Source organism: Trichomycterus rosablanca, chromosome 8 (genome assembly GCF_030014385.1).
Source record: "Trichomycterus rosablanca isolate fTriRos1 chromosome 8, fTriRos1.hap1, whole genome shotgun sequence".
Lineage (NCBI taxonomy): Eukaryota > Metazoa > Chordata > Actinopteri > Siluriformes > Trichomycteridae > Trichomycterus > Trichomycterus rosablanca.
This window is the reverse complement of record NC_085995.1, coordinates 36,999,147-37,018,964: the sequence shown is the minus strand read 5'-3', so window position 1 is coordinate 37,018,964 and position 19,818 is coordinate 36,999,147. Positions and strand designations below refer to the sequence as shown.

At 39.3% G+C, this 19,818-nt stretch overlaps 2 protein-coding genes across 5 annotated transcripts in view; one reads left to right on the top strand and one right to left on the bottom strand.

Annotated features, from left to right (window-relative positions):
* zgc:101566 (Transmembrane protein 263-B-like) overlaps positions 1–538 on the bottom strand; it is a 67,368-nt gene extending 66,830 nt beyond the window's left edge. The window contains exon 1 of the mRNA XM_063000835.1: positions 476–538. The gene's annotated coding sequence lies outside the window, so the exon portion shown is untranslated. The remainder of the gene's footprint in view (positions 1–475) is intronic.
* On the top strand, positions 358–18,567 carry acte1 (actin, epsilon 1). Of its 4 annotated transcripts, none has more exons than XM_063000825.1 (9): positions 358–499; positions 8,393–8,533; positions 9,493–9,621; positions 9,748–9,858; positions 10,602–10,686; positions 10,944–11,105; positions 11,184–11,375; positions 16,912–17,093; positions 18,270–18,567. In XM_063000825.1, the coding sequence occupies exons 2-9, from the start codon at positions 8,405–8,407 to the stop codon at positions 18,411–18,413; spliced, it is 1,134 nt and encodes a 377-aa protein (XP_062856895.1). In that variant the 5' UTR covers positions 358–499; positions 8,393–8,404; the 3' UTR covers positions 18,414–18,567. The 4 variants fall into 4 exon arrangements, with proteins under 4 accessions (XP_062856895.1, XP_062856898.1, XP_062856894.1 ...); XM_063000828.1 differs by lacking the exon at positions 358–499 and adding an exon at positions 1,312–1,359; XM_063000824.1 differs by lacking the exon at positions 358–499 and adding an exon at positions 6,525–6,581.
* Positions 18,568–19,818: the final 1,251 nt, after the last annotated feature.

Sequence of the window (19,818 nt, the reverse complement as noted above, 5' to 3'; positions counted from 1 at the left end):
TTGTAATGACTGAAACAGGAAGTGACGTTTAGATGTTTACGGAATTTGATGCAGATTATAAAAATGTTTTCATTTTTACGCTCACATAATACAATTCATACATAGTTTAAACAAGTTCTCAAGGTTGTTACGTGTTTTTACTGTTACATGAACAATAATTTCAGTTATTTTGTTTGTAAGGTTTGGTTAGTGGTTGTCAACACATTATTTACACACTATCTAGTTTGCGAGTGCGGTTTGGGACACAGCCGTGAGCTGGTCGCCATGTCAACCTCCCTGGTAACCATGGTAACCACAGTACCTTCTGATAGAGTCCTATTTTCGTATTCGTATTAACCATAACGTGCAGTTTGGGACACAGTTATCTTAATTTTTATACTTTATTTCTGTGGGATAAATTTAAAGTATTTTATTGATTGATTTTCATAATTAAAAAGCTTAATAATTCTTTTTTCTTTCATTTCCAACCACGAACCTCTTTATCCTGGTCAAAGTCGGGGTGAGTTCAGTTCAATCTATCGCCATCCATGTCCACCGTATCCAGTTCATCATAGCAGACATCCCAAGTTGCAAAAACTCATTTCAGGGAGTTACCCCCCGGATCTCGACCCTGACCCCCAAGCCCCAAAAAAAAAAAAAAAAAAAGCTAAAAAACCTCTCGCACACACCAAAGGATTATGGGTGATAACAGAACTTTTAGGAGCTGCTAACTGAGCTACTAAGCTAACTGTTCGCGTCACAATTACATTAATGTGTACTACATAGTGCACTAGATAGTGTGAAAGATAATAGATTTATGTTCCCTACATAGTGCACTAGATTGTATATTAGAAAATAATTTATGTTCCTTACATAGTGCACTAGATAGTGTACTAGATAATAGACTTGTGTTTCTTACATAATGCTTTAGGTAGCGTTTTAGTTAACGGATTTAGGTTCCCTACATAGTGCACTAAATTGTATATCAGATAACGGATTTATGTTCCCTACATAGTGCACTAAATTGTATATCAGATAACGGAAACAGCTAGAGAAAATCAACCAATGGGGAGTCTGAATTGGGAAACAGACATGATGTCTGATGTACTTCAAAACACTTTCAACACAAATTTAAGACATCTGTAAGGTTTTTGGGAAAGTGATTTTATTCAATTAGTTACTTATTTAAATGTGAATATGAACTGTTATTTGCTTTTTATTATAAACTATTATATCATATTTTATATTATATATTACTATGTTATTTGATTTTGCACCTTACTCTTTTATATCTCTGCTGCTATAAAAACCATATGCTGCTAAGAACTGAAAACTACTTTGGATTCCTTTATCCCCCAAAAAGCTGATCAGCCCAAACAGGTTGGTTCCTGATTTTTGTTTTATTAGGCTTACATTGAAACAGTGAGGATAATACTTCTGACTAGTGTTTTCTCCCAGAAAAAAGGCTTTACAGAAAGTCAGAGAAAAATCATAGTAAAAGATTTTTTTTATAGAAAATACAGAAAGAACTGATTGATAACATGACTAGACGTGTATTTACAGGTCTGTTCTTAATTAATTGTATTGTATAACATAACACTGTGTGCACATTCTTACACAGTGTGTCATATAAAATGTGGATAAGTGTGGACAACACCAAAATGTTTAGGCTGATAACATTCAAGGAAAGAAAAAATGTGTGCATTCATTTTCATCTTCTATACTATTTATTAAGCTGAAATACTCTTGAAGCAGAATTATTCTGTTCACATGTCTTTTATTTCCATTTCCATTTTCGGCATTTAGCAGACGCCTTTATCCAAAGCGACTTACAGTAGTGTGACAGTATACAGTCTGAGCAATTAGGGGTTAAGGGCCTTCCTTGCTCAAGGGCCCAACAGCAGCAATCTGTCAGGGGTGGGGCTTGAACCAGCAACCTTTTGATTACTAGTCCAGTACCTTAACCGCTCAGCTACAACTGCCCAGTTTAAGTCAAGTTTAAGAGTAACACAATAAAAAATTAGGATTAGGAAAACTCCGTGAAGTGTTTTATTTTATTTTGTTTAAGAAGCTGCAGTTTTGTATGAGTTACAAAATTAGGTGGAGTTTTCTTGACTGTAAAGAAAAAAACATGCAGTAGTGATAATTGCTCTCATTTAAAGACGTCATTAATAAACTAGGTTTACAAAATAGTTTCAGCAGAAACAAGTTGATACTTTTGGACCAATGTTTAAATCTTTATTATTTTATGCCCATTTGTCAACAAGTCCATACAAGTCCCTGTGAATGAGCCTATACCAACCCACTCTCTCTCCTCCAAATTGATTACACACACTCTTGACATGTCTCTAAATTCCCATTAAGTCATAGGGAAGCACAAAGGGAATTTCCCTGGTGTCCAGCAAAGCACTTTTAGGATCTTGATTAGATCATAATTCTGTCTGCCATCAGAATAAAATGTGGTTCTGGGTCCTACAGACCACAGCGTAGACCCAAGCTTACTGTTCAGCAAGGCAGGTTGTCTGGGTGTGTGCTAAACCGACCACAGCAGAAGCTAGATACAAACACTGATGCAAAACAGACATAGAAGGGTGGCTGAGTTAGGAAAGAAGCTGTTTAATACAGTTTTCCCAGGCCTTGAGAAACGAGTATAGGTTTGGCAGAGTCAAGTTTTAAATGTCTACTTCATACAATAACCTTCTTAAATGATTATCAAATAAAATCTCAAATGATTTACATGAGTAACAGATTTTACTGATCTGTCTAAACAGAATAAACTAGCTTAAGGCCTCAAATAGAACAGTAACGCAGTGATGTGGGGTAGTTGTAGCCTAGCGGTTAAGGTACTGGACTAGTAATCAAAAGGGCGCTGGTTTAAGCTCACTGCAAGGCCCTTAACCCTCAATTGCTTAGACAATATACTGCCACAGTACTGTAAGTCGCTTTGGATAAAAGTGTCTGCTAAATGCCAAAATGTAAATGAGTTCAAATCTTTCTAGCATGTGTTTTGTGAACTGAGAAGACAAACACATTCAGCTTCTACATTGGTTCAGTTTATTTCTATAAGGTTTTACTTATAATTACTTATAACATGATTCTGTCAGAAATAGGTTTTATTTTTTACACAAAAATGGGCATCCGTCTCCCAGTGAACCCAGTGTAAACACCAGACTGATGTGTCTCTGACCATTTATAACCTTTTAGTTCCGTCTCTTTAATATGTACAGCTGGTGCCAGTATAAATCGCCGAGCTGTGCTAAGTTTAGCTGAGAAGTATGTGAGCTATGAGACAATAGGGACACCTAAAAGCTGGTCACATGACTCAGTGGTGTCAATGGAACACTAGTAACGGAGCCTGTGTGGTGTGTTTGAGGTGTGTGTGTGTGTGTGTGTGTTGGGGGGGGTGTATGCACTACTGTGTCTGAATATCCTTAAAAAGTCACTAGGATTGTAGTGAAGTCACATGTCACCAACATAAAACTGGAAAAGATGCCAAAGACTTTTCCTGGAACATTTGTAACCTTGCTTATTATTGATTTATACACTCACCGAGCACTTTATTAGGTACACCTATCTGGTAGGAAAATTTACTGATTATTTCATTAGCTAAATCTACCATACAGATGAACTTATTCAATTAAAATACTTATATATTCAAATACTGACTGTAGTCGACTTTGTACACACTGTCACCCCCTGACTCCCATTTATCAACCACTGACTAAATGATGTTTCAGTTGTTGGATCATTCTCAGCACTACAATAACTGGTATGTGTTTATTATGTTGTTTAAACCCACTGATCTCTTTGTAGCTCTTGTGACTGTACAGTTAAAGACTAGAACTATTTTTTATTTTTATGCATATACAGTGGTAATTTTCCAAAAGTCATTTATTAGTGGATACTTTTTGATCACAATGTGTTGGGTTTTTTTTTTGGCTGGTGTATGATTCTCCTCTCACCATAACCACTGATATGTTTAAAAATCCTAACAACACTGCTGCACCTAATACACCAACACCAAAACTACCCGACTCATATGGACATCCCTTTTGATTGATAAATGGAGTACAAGCATAAGAAGATAGTAGACAGAGTTTAGTACATATGGGCTACAGTCAGTAATTGCATAACCAAAAACTTAATCTATATGGTAGGTGTAGAATATAAAACAACGTACCAGATAGGTGTACCTAATAAAATGCACAGTATGTGTATATTTTATATTACTAAAGACTAGGATATAAATTCCTACAGATTTTGCAAGAGATTTCAATAGAATAGAGCTCCTTTATTTGTCATATATACATATACAGGTGTACAGTACAATGCATATCCCAGCTTGTTTGGAAGCTGGGGTCAGAGCGCTGGGTAAGCCATTGTACGGCACCAATGGAGCAGAGAGGGTTAAGGGCCTTGCTCAAGGGCCCAACAGTGGCTGCATGGCAAGCTCTACCTACTAGGCTACCACTGTCCCAATTTGTCATGTTAGGTCTTTACTTATATTAACACTGAGGAAGAGTTTCTTCCAAATCACAACATGTAAATGTGCATGGACAAGTCACAAACACACAAGTTTAAACTGAATATTTGGGTTTAACATGGATTATGTAGAGGCTGCACCTCTGCCATAAATTCATGGACAGAATTGGAAAGTTACGCTTGGACAGGGAGCAGGTCAACCAACCAAACAACTAAAAAAAATCCCAGAGCAGTCTATATAGCCATCACATATAAAACAATAACAATAATAATAATTTTATTTGATTTTCATGTCTTACCATTTATTCTGGTCATTGTCATGGTGGGTCCATCGGGCGGCACGGTGGCCATGGTGGGTAACAATGTCACCTCACAGCAAGAAGGTCCGGGTGGAGCGGTCCGGGTCCTTTCTCTGTGGACTTTGCATGTTCTTGCATGTTCTCCCACACTCATAACACACGAGTGAGGTGAATTGGAGACACTAAATTGTCCATGACTGTGTTTGACATTAAAATTTGAACTGATAAATCTTGTGTAGCCAGTAATTACCGTTCCTGTCATGAATGTAACCAAAGTATGTAAAACATGACGTTAAAATCCTAATTAAAAATAATAATAAATGCTGGGTCCAGCTTTTCGCAATGACTAAGAGCAACTGTTAATACATCACACTGGTCTGTGTCCTGTTTTTCCACCCATTTTGGTGTGGGCACCTGTTTTCAGTTTTTTTCCACCTGTTTTAATATTTGCACTTGTTTTCAGTTTGTCCCCAATTTTGTTGGAGTTCTACTGTACCTGTGCCTTGTTTCTGCTCATGTATTTAAGCCTGTTTGTTTCCACAGACCTGTGCAGGGGTATCGGCGAGTGTTTCTCCAAAACAATTGCCTTTGATCTCGACCTTAGACTCGATCTTTGACCCTCAATATAAACCTTGTCCATTACAGCCTGTTTATAGATCGACCGGCTCTCGTTTATCTGACATTGAGTTTTCTGATTGTTCGTTTGTGCACTTGCATCCTAATCTGCCTGTAAGTCCTTGTTACAGCAATGCACTAACACACCCCAACTGGGAACTTTACATGTGTTGAATGAGGTGTTTTATAGACGACATCCTCCTCAGCCAGCTAAAAGATGTTAAAAAAAAAAAAGTACATTCATTTATACTATATATCTCGCCTGAAAACCAAATCTTTTGTACTGCATTCTCAGAAGCATGATTGAAGAACAACACTTATTATGAGCGTTGTAGTGGGTCTGTCACAAACGCTGGGTCAAGTTGAACAGGGTACAGATCCATCACAGTGCACCACACACTCATTTATTCTCTCATACACCCAGGGATGAATTGTCTCTGAGAAATAAATGTAAGGAAATAGTGAAGTGGTACTGAGTACCAGAACAAATCAAATTTCAGGGGTGGATTTTCTATCAAATACATTCTATACATATAAGGAATTGACATGCCCATATCAGTGCACACATGAACAGGAGTGTGTTTACACTTATGCCCATAATAGACCAACTCAGATCTACTCAAACTGTCATTGTGAGTGTGTTATTGCTTCCTGTATGAAATGCTGACAAACACCACCCCGTTTATCCGGAGAAAATAGCCCTGGCCTGGTGGTTCATTGTCCACACCCATTGTCCTCATGTTGAAAAATTTCCTTTGAAGGCCTGCTAGCTGAGGGCGCAGTCGTCCCTGTGTTCATCCCTGGAATGCCCTAGCAGTCAACAGCCGGCAGACAAACGGCCACAAACGCCATTATTACTTCTGACCTGCACTATATTTATATCGGATAGCAGCATGCCAATGCCCTGTCCATCTCTTCTTGTAGGTCTGACTGTCCTACAGGCAGTAAATTATCCTCTAATATTGAATGCTAGTGGGACAGATTCCCAGATTCCATCCACACCGAGGACGCTCTACCTTTGTGGAGTGTCTGTGTGTGTGTTCAGCTGGGGCGCAACGTGCCCTAAAAAGGCAGAGATCCCGGCGGTACGACTCCTCCGGGGGGTTTAAATACAGGGGACAGGTAAGGAACCGGTTCACTCTCTCTCTCTGTTCAGAGCTCTCCTAAGGGAGTCCGAGTTCCAGGCCTCTTTGTCAACTCTCCTTGGTGAGTCTTGGCCGTTGGATATTTTCATTACGCTAATGGTTTGTGCCGCTATGCTGCCATGCTTAGAAGGGATAAGTTAGATACTTAAAGGATTAGTATGGCTAAGTATTACATTTACACCATTTACTACTTACCCCGATATAGCTTATCAGCCATGTTGACATTTATTTCTCTAGTCTTGCACTGGAGCTACAAGAATAATCTATTTATCCAGTCAAACTATTCTATTAACAATCTACATTGGGCATGGTGTAATCATACAATATATATATTAAAACTATTAGCTAAGATTCATTTATGTATAATGTGAATGGATCAACATTTGACATGCATGTTATTAGACTGATTATTTTATAAGCCACACATAGCATACACATGAACTTTGTGGGTTTACTATTATTAACATACCATCACTGATTGCCATTATGGTCCACTACCTGAACATGATCTGGTCATCAGTGGGGGTCTTATGGAAATCCCTGTTTATTGATAAATGTGGTACATACAGGTGACAAAGTACAGAGGTACAGACTAACAGTCAGTAACTGAATACCAACAAATGTATCTGTGATGGTGGGTGTAGCTTAATATATTCAATGAATGATCAATGAATGTACGCACCACATAGGTAAACCTAATAACCTATTATGGCATCGGTAGCTCAGCGTTTAGGGTAATGGACTATTTAGCTAAAGGTTTAAGCCCCACCACTGCCAGGATGCCACAGTAGAGGCTTTGAGCATTGCTTAGAATGGGTTTGGTCCTAATTGTAACTTGCTTTGGATCCACTAAATGCCATAAATTTTTATGTAAATATTTTCTGTGTGTGTTAATAATCAATATCAATCAATATTATATAGTATATTTGGGGCCTAATGCAGAGTTTGAATACATTTTGTTATATTTGTGAAATGCTACCTTAAAGTGGAACCCCAACAAAGTGGAGTCCAATTTTACAGGGACTTAATGCAGCATCACAATAATTTAAAAAAGGGGCAAATACTTTTGCATAACATGTAATACTATCATTAGTGGAACTCCCGAATTTGTCATTTATTCATCTACACTACAGTAAAATTCTTGTTCCACCTTTCCCAGCTTGTTTGGAAGCTGGGGTCAGAGTGCAGGGTCAGCCATTGTACAGTAGCCCTGGAGCTGAGAAGGTCAAGGGCCTTGCTCAGTGCCAACAATAGCTGCACAGCAGAGCCAGGATTCGAACCTTAACCTTACTACCTTTTGATTGATAGCTCCACACAAAGCTCTACACCCTAGGCCACCACTGTACTTTATGCTTAAAACTACAATACAGTGAAAACGTTCCTAAAAATTCCACTGATCCCTGTGCCGTCCTCAGTTTGGTCCACATGTATGGTGAACAGAAGGGTTAGTAGCCCACCCCAAAAAGAGTCGAATTTTACAATTGAGTTTACCCAAGACTTATATTTATATAGCTTATTACAAAACAGCTGAAGCATATTAGCCAAAACAATTGACTTCTGCTTAGCTGGCAAGAATGTACATTTAGGTTTTGTCTTTAATGTACATAAAAAATTTAACCAAACGGTCGTAGCGCAACATGGTTCTGGGGACCTGAGTTCGATCCTTGTTCACTGTCTGTAGGGAGTTTCAATGTAGTTTCTTACTAGTTAGAATCAATCCTCTGCTTATAATCGAGCTGTTACAAATAATTTCATTTCTGAATAAATGATCAATGATTAGATACTTGATGTTGTGTGTGTGCATGTAGTATAAGTACGTATATGCCTGTAATTAAGGTCATAAATCTTACACACTTGTCCTATAACACACAGCAGTAAGTAACCATGTGTGATGAGGAAGAGACCACCGCTCTGGTGTGTGATAACGGCTCAGGTCTGGTGAAGGCTGGATTTGCCGGAGATGATGCCCCCAGAGCTGTGTTTCCCTCCATCGTGGGTCGCCCTCGCCACCAGGTGTGTTTGTTCACCCACTTTACACAAAGAATCGCTGGGCACAATGCAGCAACACACCGCAGACACAACGCCAATCCGTCACAGGGCCTCGGCCAATCAGCCGGTAACAAAGGGCTGCCCCACCAGCCGGTAACACAGCTGGGGATTCGATTCCTGGATCCCAGTGGCAGTCGGCTAGCGTACTTCATACTTTGTACTTTAGCGCCTCATATGTTTACATTCACATTTCTATACACAGTATATACTAAAAGGTGGCCAAAATAACAGAAACAAAAAATAAATAAATAAAAGACACAAAAACATTCACAGCCCGCAACGGAGAAAGTGGATATAAAAGAGATAGCGCAGAACTGAGAACTGGATGTCACAATAGGACAGGCTGCTCCGGCCATCTGCAACAACTCAGTTTTCAGAAAAAGAAAAGATAAGGAACCCTAAGAACAAGCTGGACCGGCTATGCACGAGCGACACCCTAACTGACACACCCTACACATAACATTAATTTACAGATGGGGTTCTTTTCAGGAAAGGGGCATCACTCTACTTTGGGGCAATCCGATATTCCCGTGTAGTTTCATGGTGAGGCTCAAAATGCCTCAAAACAGGGGTGAGTTCCCAGATGGCTAAAAATGCTAGTGGAAGACCGGACCAGACCAAGTGGCCCAGTATCACGGCTTCAGAGAGATGCAAGTGTACCAAAAAAGAAGCTGGTGAGTGTGAAGGAGTGAAACCATAATAAACAGAAAAACTTCCACCTGAAGTGAATTAATAGTTTGTGCTTATGTGGCGCAGTCAAGTAAAACTGACACATTAAGCTGTGCCTCCATGCCCTTCTGCCAGCCAAAAATGGCAACACAGAAGGACACGACTCTTAACTTTGATCTGCTACAGACCTACATTCAGCAACTGGTACATTACAGGAGAGAGTTTTTACATTGTTTTGTTGTTGTTTTTTGTAGGGTGTGATGGTGGGTATGGGTCAGAAAGACAGCTACGTAGGAGACGAGGCCCAGAGCAAGAGAGGCATCCTCACCCTAAAATATCCCATTGAGCATGGCATCATCACCAACTGGGACGATATGGAGAAGGTATGAAATACCCATATAGCAGAAACATGTAGTGCATGGCTGTTTTAATATCTATCTATAACGATACATGTATGTTAGTAATGAATAATAAATAATAATGGGAGATTTTTAATGGCCGACTCTCAGATCTGGCACCACACCTTCTACAACGAGCTGCGTGTGGCTCCTGAGGAACATCCTGTCCTCCTGACTGAGGCTCCTCTCAACCCTAAAGCCAACAGGGAGAAGATGACCCAGGTACGCTAGTCAGAATGGAACCCTTATCCATTTAAGTAATTCATGGAGGCAGAGTTATCCATGGACTGCTTATTGTAAATGTTTACTACAAAGGACACTTTTATAATAGTTTATTTTATTATATTACATATCAGAATCTATCTATCCAACCATCCATCCATCCACCCGTCCACCTATCCATCCTTCCACCCGTCCATCCATCCATCCATCCATCCATCCAGCCATCCATCCATCTATCTATTATCTATCTATCTATCTATCTATCTATCTATCTATCTATCTATCTATCTATCTATCTATCTATCTATCTATCTATCTATCTATCTATCTATCTATCTATCTATCATCCATCCATCCATCCATCCATCCATCCACCCGTTCACCTATCCATCCTTCCACCCGTCCACCTATCCATCCATCTACCTATCCATCCATCCATCCATCCATCCATCCATCCATCTATCATCTATCTATCTATCTATCTATCTATCTATCTATCTATCTATCTATCTATCTATCTATCTATCTATCTATCTATCTATCTATCTATCTATATAGCATTAGCTAACACACCAAAACACTAATAATAATGCATGTTAACAGATTTGGTTTTATTCATTTGCAACTGTTTCATCATAGATTATATTATTTAATGGAATAAGTGAGCTTTATGTTATATAATACAATCAATGTGCTTTATGTTATTTAATGAACTCAGTGTGTATGTATATGTGTAATTTCAGATCATGTTTGAGACCTTTAACGTCCCTGCTATGTACGTGGCCATCCAGGCTGTGCTCTCCCTCTACGCCTCTGGACGTACCACAGGTCAGAAGAATCCATATCAACCTCTGAAAATGTCTGATACTCTAGTTAAAAGAATTAAGTTTTTCTAATAAACATCTTACTGATGTTTACTTTATAAGAGACCTTGTATAAATCTATTGAAATATTTAAAAAATAAATGATTAGTATTCATAATGTGTGTGTAAAATGAACTAAGTATATTTTATAGGGTGCATGTGATGCGTTTATGGGGATCTTATGTTGTGACGTATTTCTTTTCCGGGTGTGTGTATGTTCAGGCATCGTGCTGGACGCTGGTGATGGTGTGACCCACAACGTGCCCGTATATGAGGGATACGCTCTACCCCATGCCATCATGAGGCTGGATCTGGCCGGCAGAGACCTCACTGACTACCTCATGAAGATCCTCACTGAGAGAGGCTACTCCTTCGTCACTACAGGTACTCACCTACGTTTGTGCTCAGGTGTGAATGGAATGGTTCTGAATGGTTCTGATGTTCTCTCATTTGCCTCTCCAGCTGAAAGAGAGATCGTGCGTGATATTAAGGAGAAGCTGTGCTACGTGGCTCTGGACTTTGAGAATGAGATGGCCACTGCTGCTTCCTCTTCCTCCCTGGAGAAGTCATACGAGTTGCCAGACGGTCAGGTCATCACCATTGGTAACGAGCGCTTCCGTTGCCCCGAGACCCTCTTCCAGCCCTCATTTATCGGTCAGTTTTGCACTTCATACCTTTATTACTGTATATTTACACTTAAGACTGACCTGCATTCACTATAATTCTAGCATTTTATAATTTTAGCATCTGCTCTTTTTTAAACTAAATGATTGGAGCTCTTTTTGTTTTTATTCATTAGATTTTCTTCTAAAGTTTTTATGGGTTTTCCAAAATTAGGCTGCGTCACGCAAGCTTTACATCACCGTGGGTTCAGAGGCTGCCATGCAAAAAAAGTCTCTGATCTAAAACTGGCACCTTTAAGCTCGGCTGAAGTTGGTTTCACAGTGTCCTCTAAATCCGTGCTCATGATATAGATAGATAGATTAATGCCCCAGTAGCATTATACAACAAATAATTAACAGTACAGTACAAAACGCAAGCAAACAGAAAAAACAGAACTGAGTATTTTCTTGTATTTGACATAAAATGGATAACTGTAATGATGCATGAGGTATAGTTTCAGTATAAAGATTGAATAGTAATTAAATTATTAAATAGTAAAGTGAACTGTGACAATATTGCACAATGAGGCCAATATAGCCATATATATACTGTACATACACATATATACACATATACACATATGCAAATACATACACATATACGTATATACACATGCATGTGCATACAAGTACGTACACACATGGCTACATTAGGACCCTCAGTCTTTAGCTACAGCCAGCCGTCCCTGCCTGGTGGAGTTGTAGAGCCTGATAGCTCTGGGTACGAAGGACCTTCTAAGCCTGTCCGTGGAGCAGCTCTGTGACAGCAGCCTGTCACTGAACATACTCCTCTGTTTAATCACTTTAGATATATACACACATATATTGTATGCTGTACATTATACATACATAAATTATGTATATACTATAGTGTATGTTTATACATGAATTCTATTAACCAGAGGTGTAAATCTATGTAGTTCAAAGTAGATTTTTAGAGCTCTTTCCACACTTGCAGGGTTTGTGCAGAGGCTGAAAAGTATTTTATTCTCGGAAAGAATAAGCATGATTTAAAATCTGATGTTTATTAGAGAAATTGCATTTAGTAAATAATGCTCTTTAAATCAGTATTAGTGATGATGTAAAAGAAGTCCTTCTGACCTGAACAAATCGTACTGCTTAAAAGGTTAATGACATTTATTAAAGTGTGATTAAGATTTTATTAAAGATGAGAATAGGAGAATATTCTGCATTACCAGGCTGGTCATTATTTACATCCCAGTTTAAACATGCAGCTCCAGAAGCTCTTTAGCTCTCCAGAGATCATTTAAACACGAACCTTTTTATTCCTTTAAGCTCACATACACATAAAGCCTGAACCGAGATAATGAAAAATTCAGATTATTAATAATTCTCATCTGGACTAGGAATAAGAACCGACATGATTAAAGATTAGCTATAAGCACAGGATTCAAACAGTTCAGCCTCATGGGATGAGAACAACACATCTATAGATTCTCCATTACATTTTCATCCACATACTGAATAAATGTAATTAGTAAGTAGAAAGTGTTGCATAAAAAGCTGTATTCAGAATCCAGGATCATAAAATATATTAAATCATATTTATTAAATGTAAAAGTTTATTTAATTTGTGGAAAGTTCTTTTAATGTTTTATTTATGTTAGAAAGTGCTCACATTTGTCAAAATAATATTTACTAGCAATTCAATGTTTTATAAAAATATATTATTATATAGAATTATTTACATTAAATAACATTATTATTATTATTAAAGGTGAGCTCATGTGCTGTTACAGTAAGAGCCACGCTGATGTTAACAGTTCTGGGGGTTTAAATCCTGAACTGGCCTCACAAATACAGAAGGCAGATGAAGTTACATGAACCTAGTCATTGTGGGGACACGTATCAGTGCAGCTTTAGTGTTGCTCCCAAACCTGGATAAATAGGAGGATTGTTTTAGGAACAGGAATCTGCTGTAGAAACGTGACAAATCATGCAGTCCAATGATCCAAAAGGGAGCAAATAAAAAAACATCCATTATTATTATTGCTATTATTATTATTGTTATTAGTAGTAATAGTAGTAGTAGTAGCAGTAGTAGTAAGAGTAGTAGTAATAGTAGTAGTAGTAGTAATAGTAGTAATATTAGTGGTAGTAATAACAATAGTAGTAGTAGTAGTACCAATAGTAATAATAGTAGTAGTAATAATAGTAGTAGTAGTAATAGTAGTAGTAGTAATAACAGTAGTAGTAGTAATAATAGTAGTAGTAGTAATAGTAGTAGTAATAGTAATAGTGGTGGTAGTAATAGTAGTAGTAGTAATAGTAGTAGTAGTAATAATAGTAGTAGTAGTAATAATAGTAGTAGTAATAATAGTAGTAGTAGTAATAGTAGTAGTAGTAGTAATAATAGTAGTAGTGGTGGTAGTAATAGTAGTAGTAATAGTAATAGTTGTAGTAGTAGTAACAATAGTAATAGTAGTAGTAGTAACAATAGTAATAGTAGTAATAGTTGTAGTAGTAGTAGTAGTAGTAGTAGTAACAATAGTAATAGTAGTAGTAGTAATAATAGTAATAGTAGTAGTAGTAGTGGTAGTAATAGTAGTAGTAGTAGTGGTAGTAATAGTAGTAGTAGTAATAGTAGTAGTAGTAGTAATAATAGTAATAGTAGTAAATAGTAGTAGTAACAGTAGAAGTAGTAGTAGTAGTAATATTCAACTACATGTATTTAGCTAAAGTGTTTTATTACCATTTTAATACCCTTTTTAAAGGGTTTTTAAATTAATAACTTTTCCATCCAAGTAATAATTGTTTTATTAGATCTTTTAATATTTATTATGTAAAAATATAGTGTTTCTTTGTTTATGTTTGAGCAAGTGAATAACTGTATAAATATATTTAGTTTGATTATTACTTTTTGAAAAAGTTAATAACATTTTAAGTTGTATTATTGTTTATATTGACACTCCATCGTGCTCTACACAAGAGCTTTGTAAAAAGAAGAATGGGTTTAGTTGTGTTCCAGCATTCTCAGAGCATTAGTAGAAGTGCCCAGATTAAACGAGACTTTTAGTGGTGGATTAATTGATGGCTGAGCTGTATAACTGGAGGCTCAGGATTTATTTCAGAGCCAGACAGTCTTCTGTCTTTCAGGCTCTTACCATCAATCATTGTCTGAGAAAGCTGGAGGTGTGATTGCTTCCTTCTTTAATTAAAACTTCTAATGTCTGTTGTAGCCTCGAGTCCTGTCCTAAAGTACTGCAAAAATTAAGAAACAACAATGAAGATGATAGTTCAGCCTTACAAAGGCAACAAGCAAATAGCACAGAGAGAGAGAGAGAGAGAGAGAGAGAGAGAGAGAGAGAGAGAGAGAGAGAGAGAGAGAGAGAGAATGATCACCTCAACAAAACAGTTTACAAATAACTTTACAAATAATCACATTATTACACAGGCACTACACTGCACCTGTGTCCCCACAGCGGGCGGAACCTGTCATAAAGTTAACAGTAACAGAGCCCACTCATAGGCGGCATTTTACATTATCCTATGCCCACTCCCTAGAAGGAGGCTGTTCGAAATCCTAGATGCCTTAATATGCTCACTAGTAAGGTATCTTAAAAGTTCAACGGTATTTTGACTGAATAATGAGGGAGCATCCGATGCTGTCTTAGCGGCGAAGGCAATCCCAGCATTCAGTGCGGCACAACTTTTCTCACAAAAAATAACAAATATGGCGGACGATGCAAAGCAAGGGGTTATTTTGACTGAATAAATTTTGACTGAATAAATTTTGACCTTTTTCTCTCTCTTGCTCTCGTGGAAGACGGACGCACTTTTCCCTCCTCCTCCCTTATCTTCCCTGCTTGGCTTCTCCTGTATCGTATTGTCTCGTCTACTCTACTCTACAGAGATTTTCTTAGCACAGCTCCTCAAAGAACAAATTATGGAATTAGTTAAATGGTCTCTGAATGCTATTGACACCATCTTCTCATCGAGAAGTTCGGGTTCGGGGGAACCCACATGCCCCGACGGAATGCAGATGGCAGGATACGCGATGGACTCGTGGGAGAAGTGGACGGTCGTGTGCCTGGCACCTCTTTCGTTGGAGGACGTAGAGGATTTTTATCTATTCGGAACTTTGATTGTGGGGTTTTTGCTGATTGGATTAGGCTTTGCCCTGATGTATCGGGAAATTAAAAGAGTTGGGTCAGTTGTCAAAGGTCCCCAGAAACTGCCCAATTTGATTGATATGGTGGGCAGAGCCATTGGAACTCAGACTGTGAGTATAAATCGCATTATGGATTCCATCTTGGAGAAACTAACGGCTTTGCGAAATGAGATGAACCAGAGACACATTAATTCTGAGAGTTTAAATTCTTATTAGCGCTCAGACAAAACAACAAGTCATTTCTGCTCTTGGCTCCCCTGTTATCAGCAACGGCCTTGCTGATAAGTAAATTCCCCCAGAGGATCTGCTGCGACGTACCTACCTCCCCCCCTTCACTGACTGTTTTTTCATTCTGGGCAGTAAGAGCTGTAAACAGCCATGTTATCGCGAACTTTGTACAGACTTTTTCTTGCTGTAGGAATGGAGGACCGACAGACTGTTTCCTAATCCCAACCAACGTCTCCACTCTTAGCTTAATCCCACCAATACGGCAGGACGAGCTGCAGTGCGCGCCGGCATATGGCTGCGAATCGCTGGATGGCTGCTTGTCGTAGATGGTTACTTTCCTATCCCCACATCCCTAACCCGTGGCTCGTTGTGTGACTATGTTATGTTCTTATGTTTACATGTGCTTGTGTGCTGTTAGGGGCTTTTTTTCGTGTTACCATATCTGGTTGCTGGTTTTTTTAATCTCCTACTCTCCCAATGTGTTACCATTTCTTGTCTAACGATGTAAATTTCCCCATTGTGGGACTAATAAAGGATTATCTTATCTTATTTTTAAATGTAAATAAATTATCATTGGTTTTTCATTTGTATAAACGTGTGCAAGTTCTCGCTTGTCCCATTGGTCTGAATGGCATGAGGCTAACTGTGTTAGCGAAAACTGATGGAATCTCTGTCTAAGTAGTGCGTTCGAATAACCTGCCTTATAAGTCGATGACTTATTAGAATCCTCTCTACTTAGGGAGCTGCCTGTGTAGGCAGTAAGACAGCAAGGCAGCTCACTAGGTTTTGGAACACACCCATGGTGTCCCATGTTTAATGTTTACTTAGAGCTTGACACAAATTAAGCTACAAGTAGAATTGTAAAAATCCCAAAGTCAAAACCCACCTTTGGAATCGATAAAGCAGGTATTTAATATTTGCTTGCAGTTACATAAAGACAATCATTGTGATAGGCTAACAGTAGACAGTAGTTGTTAGCTATGTTAGCCTTTAGCCCTGTTGCAAAACTGAAGTTGCGATTGTCGGACAGCAATGTGACGCGCATTGCTAAGTGTTTAACCTGACCTAGCATTTCAAGCTCAATGGTCAGTGTGAGATCAGTAGGTTTTGCTTTAAGGTTTAAGGTTGTATGGGTCCATTTATGCTGCTCTCTGAACCTCTGCTGTAGGCATGGAGTCGGCTGGTATTCATGAGACCACCTACAACGGCATCATGAAGTGCGACATCGACATCCGTAAGGACCTGTACGCTAACAACGTGCTGTCCGGCGGTACCACCATGTACCCGGGTATCGGTGACAGGATGCAGAAGGAGATCACAGCACTCGCCCCCAGCACTATGAAGATCAAGGTAAAAACTCATTCATCTTATTGGTGTATTCTAACTATATGTGCACTATATGACCATACGGGGCAGTTGTAGCCTAGTGGTTAGGGTACTTGACCAGTAATCAAAAGGTCGAAGGTTCAAGCCCCACAACTGCCAGGTTGCCACTGTTGGGCCCTTGAGCAAGGCCCTTAACCCTTAATTGTTTAGATTGTATACTGTCACAGTACTGTAAGTCGCTTTGGATAAAAGCATCTGCTAAATGCCGAAAATGTAAATGTAAATATGACCAAAGATATGTGGACACCCGACTATAAGCATGTAACTGCCCCCATAAGAAAAACTTTCCATAAGATTTATGGATGCGTCTGCAAAAATCAGTTACTGAATGTAGCCTATCCTTTGCTCTGTACATTTTGCCCCCACATTTATTTTTCGAAAGGGAACCTTATGAGATCTCCACTGTTGAGTGGTTTGGGTGGTGGACCGTTTTCAGCACTGTTATGACACTGACATGGTACACAACAGTGTATTGTTCTGGTGTGAGTGCAACAGGTGCAGCAGTGTTGTTGATTTTGATATACTGTTTAATCTCACAGTTTAATCTGATTGGCTGTTGTTCATACAGGGTGGGAGTCGGATGGGGATTCCTCATAACTGATGCAATTACGACCTCTGCTGGCTAATTGATGGCGCCTGCACCAGTCGAGGAATAATGCGTCGATCAGGATGTGGCTCTCCGTACACAAAGCTGATCCGCATATGAACTCGCCTCGTGCTGGTGAAAAGATGCGTGAGTCGGTCTCGGCTCTCCTCAGTCACGGCGGGGATCGGCATCAGTAGAGAGGAAGCATAATGCAATTGAGTAATTAGATACGCTCAAAAGTTGGGAGAAAATGTATAAACAAAAATAATTAAAAAAAAAAAGAAAGACAGCAGCATGAATTAAAGGAAAATCTCAACATTAACAGTAAGGTGTAAAAATCCCAACAACACTGGTGCACCTGATACAATTATACTAGAACAGCACACATTACCACGAGGTAAGGGAAGGCAAGATAAGGTGAGACAAGAGTAAGACTTTATTGATCCCCTTAAAGAAATTAACTTTAGTATATTTTAATATATGTGTGTAATATAAAAAAGCACACTGCTATAAAATGTTACTATACCTGATAATACCCATGATTCCCCTCACAGATGATCGCCCCTCCTGAGAGAAAGTACTCTGTATGGATCGGCGGCTCTATCCTGGCCTCCCTTTCCACCTTCCAGCAGATGTGGATCAGCAAGGATGAGTACGACGAGGCCGGACCCTCCATCGTCCACAGGAAGTGCTTCTAAACATCCCCTCCCCTCCAGTCAGGTCCCTTATACTGTGTCTCCTGAATTTACGTCCTGCTCTCACCCAGGAAATCCTCAAGTGCTCCTCAAGTTTCATGTTCAAAGTGCCTCTGTTTGGAAAACTGCTCAATAAATGTATTTTGTGTATTTTGGAGGCCGGTGTAGAAGTTTGGTGTTATTGATTCATGTCTTTATGTTTGTATTGCTCAGATATTAGAGCACCCATCACAAACATCAACATAAAAATGGTTCTGAAGCAAAATACAACTGTTTTGCTGTTTGGATTTTAATGTACAGAAGAGAAGCAAGTATTTAATGACGTCTAAATTTTTTAAAAATTAAACTTCCAGTAAAATTATCCTTTTAAATTGTAAACAAGACTATATAAACAGTATGAGATCAAAATATTTGGACGGCACCCAGGTGGCTATTCCGCTAGCACACCAGCGCTGAGATTCTGAACACCCCACTTCGAATTTCTGCTCTGCTACTGGTTGCCTGGGCGCCATCTAGCGGGCACAATTGGCAGTGCCTGCAGAAGACAAATTGGCCACCGAGCAGCCCTGGTTCTGGACTACTTTGCTGTGGAGGGGCAGTGAGAAAATCTGGGGGGGCAATGCCCACCCCAGTGCCCCCATAGCGCCGGCCCTGCTTGTGTTACTTTAGTTTCACCCTAAGCCGGATTCGAACCTAGGGTGGAAAAAATATGCACGCTGCGCTCTGCCCACTGCGCTACACAAACAGCATTACTAAGACTTAAAGTAAACACTACTTAAAATAATAACCAAACACTTTCTAATTCCCACGCTTGCCCCGTTACAGGTTCAGAGATCATTAAAAAAAAAAAAAAGCCTTTGCTTGCGTTGTGCTTGGGGGAGGCAGTGAGAAAGTCTAGCGCCGGTCCTGCTGGGTAGGAAAAAAACGGACTAAGTGGGCAGGGTCTTCAAACGCTGTGCAGGGACCCTGGTTAGCAGACCGAGGTGCCTGTGCAGAAGAAGCCTCATGTGCGAATCCACCAAAGCATGGGCGAAAAAGAAGGGGGTGAGGGACTGTGCACAAGTCGGTGGGGGCGTGGAGCAGGCGAGTATACCCTCCTCGAACGCAATCAGGATCCCCAACAGTGGAAGACTAATTGGCTATGCTAAATCGGGAGGAAAAGTGATAAAATGCCTAAATAAATAGAAAAAAAAGCATTTGGACACCTGATTATGAGCTATTTTAAAAACCTCTATGTGACCTCTATGGCATCTCACTATACTTTGAAGTATGCCTGTGGGAATTGGTGCACATTCAGTCAAAAGAGCGTTTGCATGTCTGGGCACTGATGTTGTCAAGAAAGTCTCAGTTGATGTCCAGTTCATTCCAAAGCTGTTCAGTGTGGAAACCAAGCTTTTCTTCATGTCTT

What these genes read in the sequence shown, in the direction of transcription:
- acte1 (XM_063000825.1), top strand. Translation starts at nt 8,405, where the DNA reads ATGTGTGATGAGGAAGAGACCACCGCTCTGGTGTGTGATAACGGCTCA. An exon ending in TGGGTCGCCCTCGCCACCAG is followed by an intron (nt 8,534 to 9,492) that starts GTGTGTTTGTTC and finishes TGTTTTTTGTAG; the next exon opens with GGTGTGATGGTGGGTATGGG. An exon ending in CTACTCCTTCGTCACTACAG is followed by an intron (nt 11,106 to 11,183) that starts GTACTCACCTAC and finishes TTGCCTCTCCAG; the next exon opens with CTGAAAGAGAGATCGTGCGT.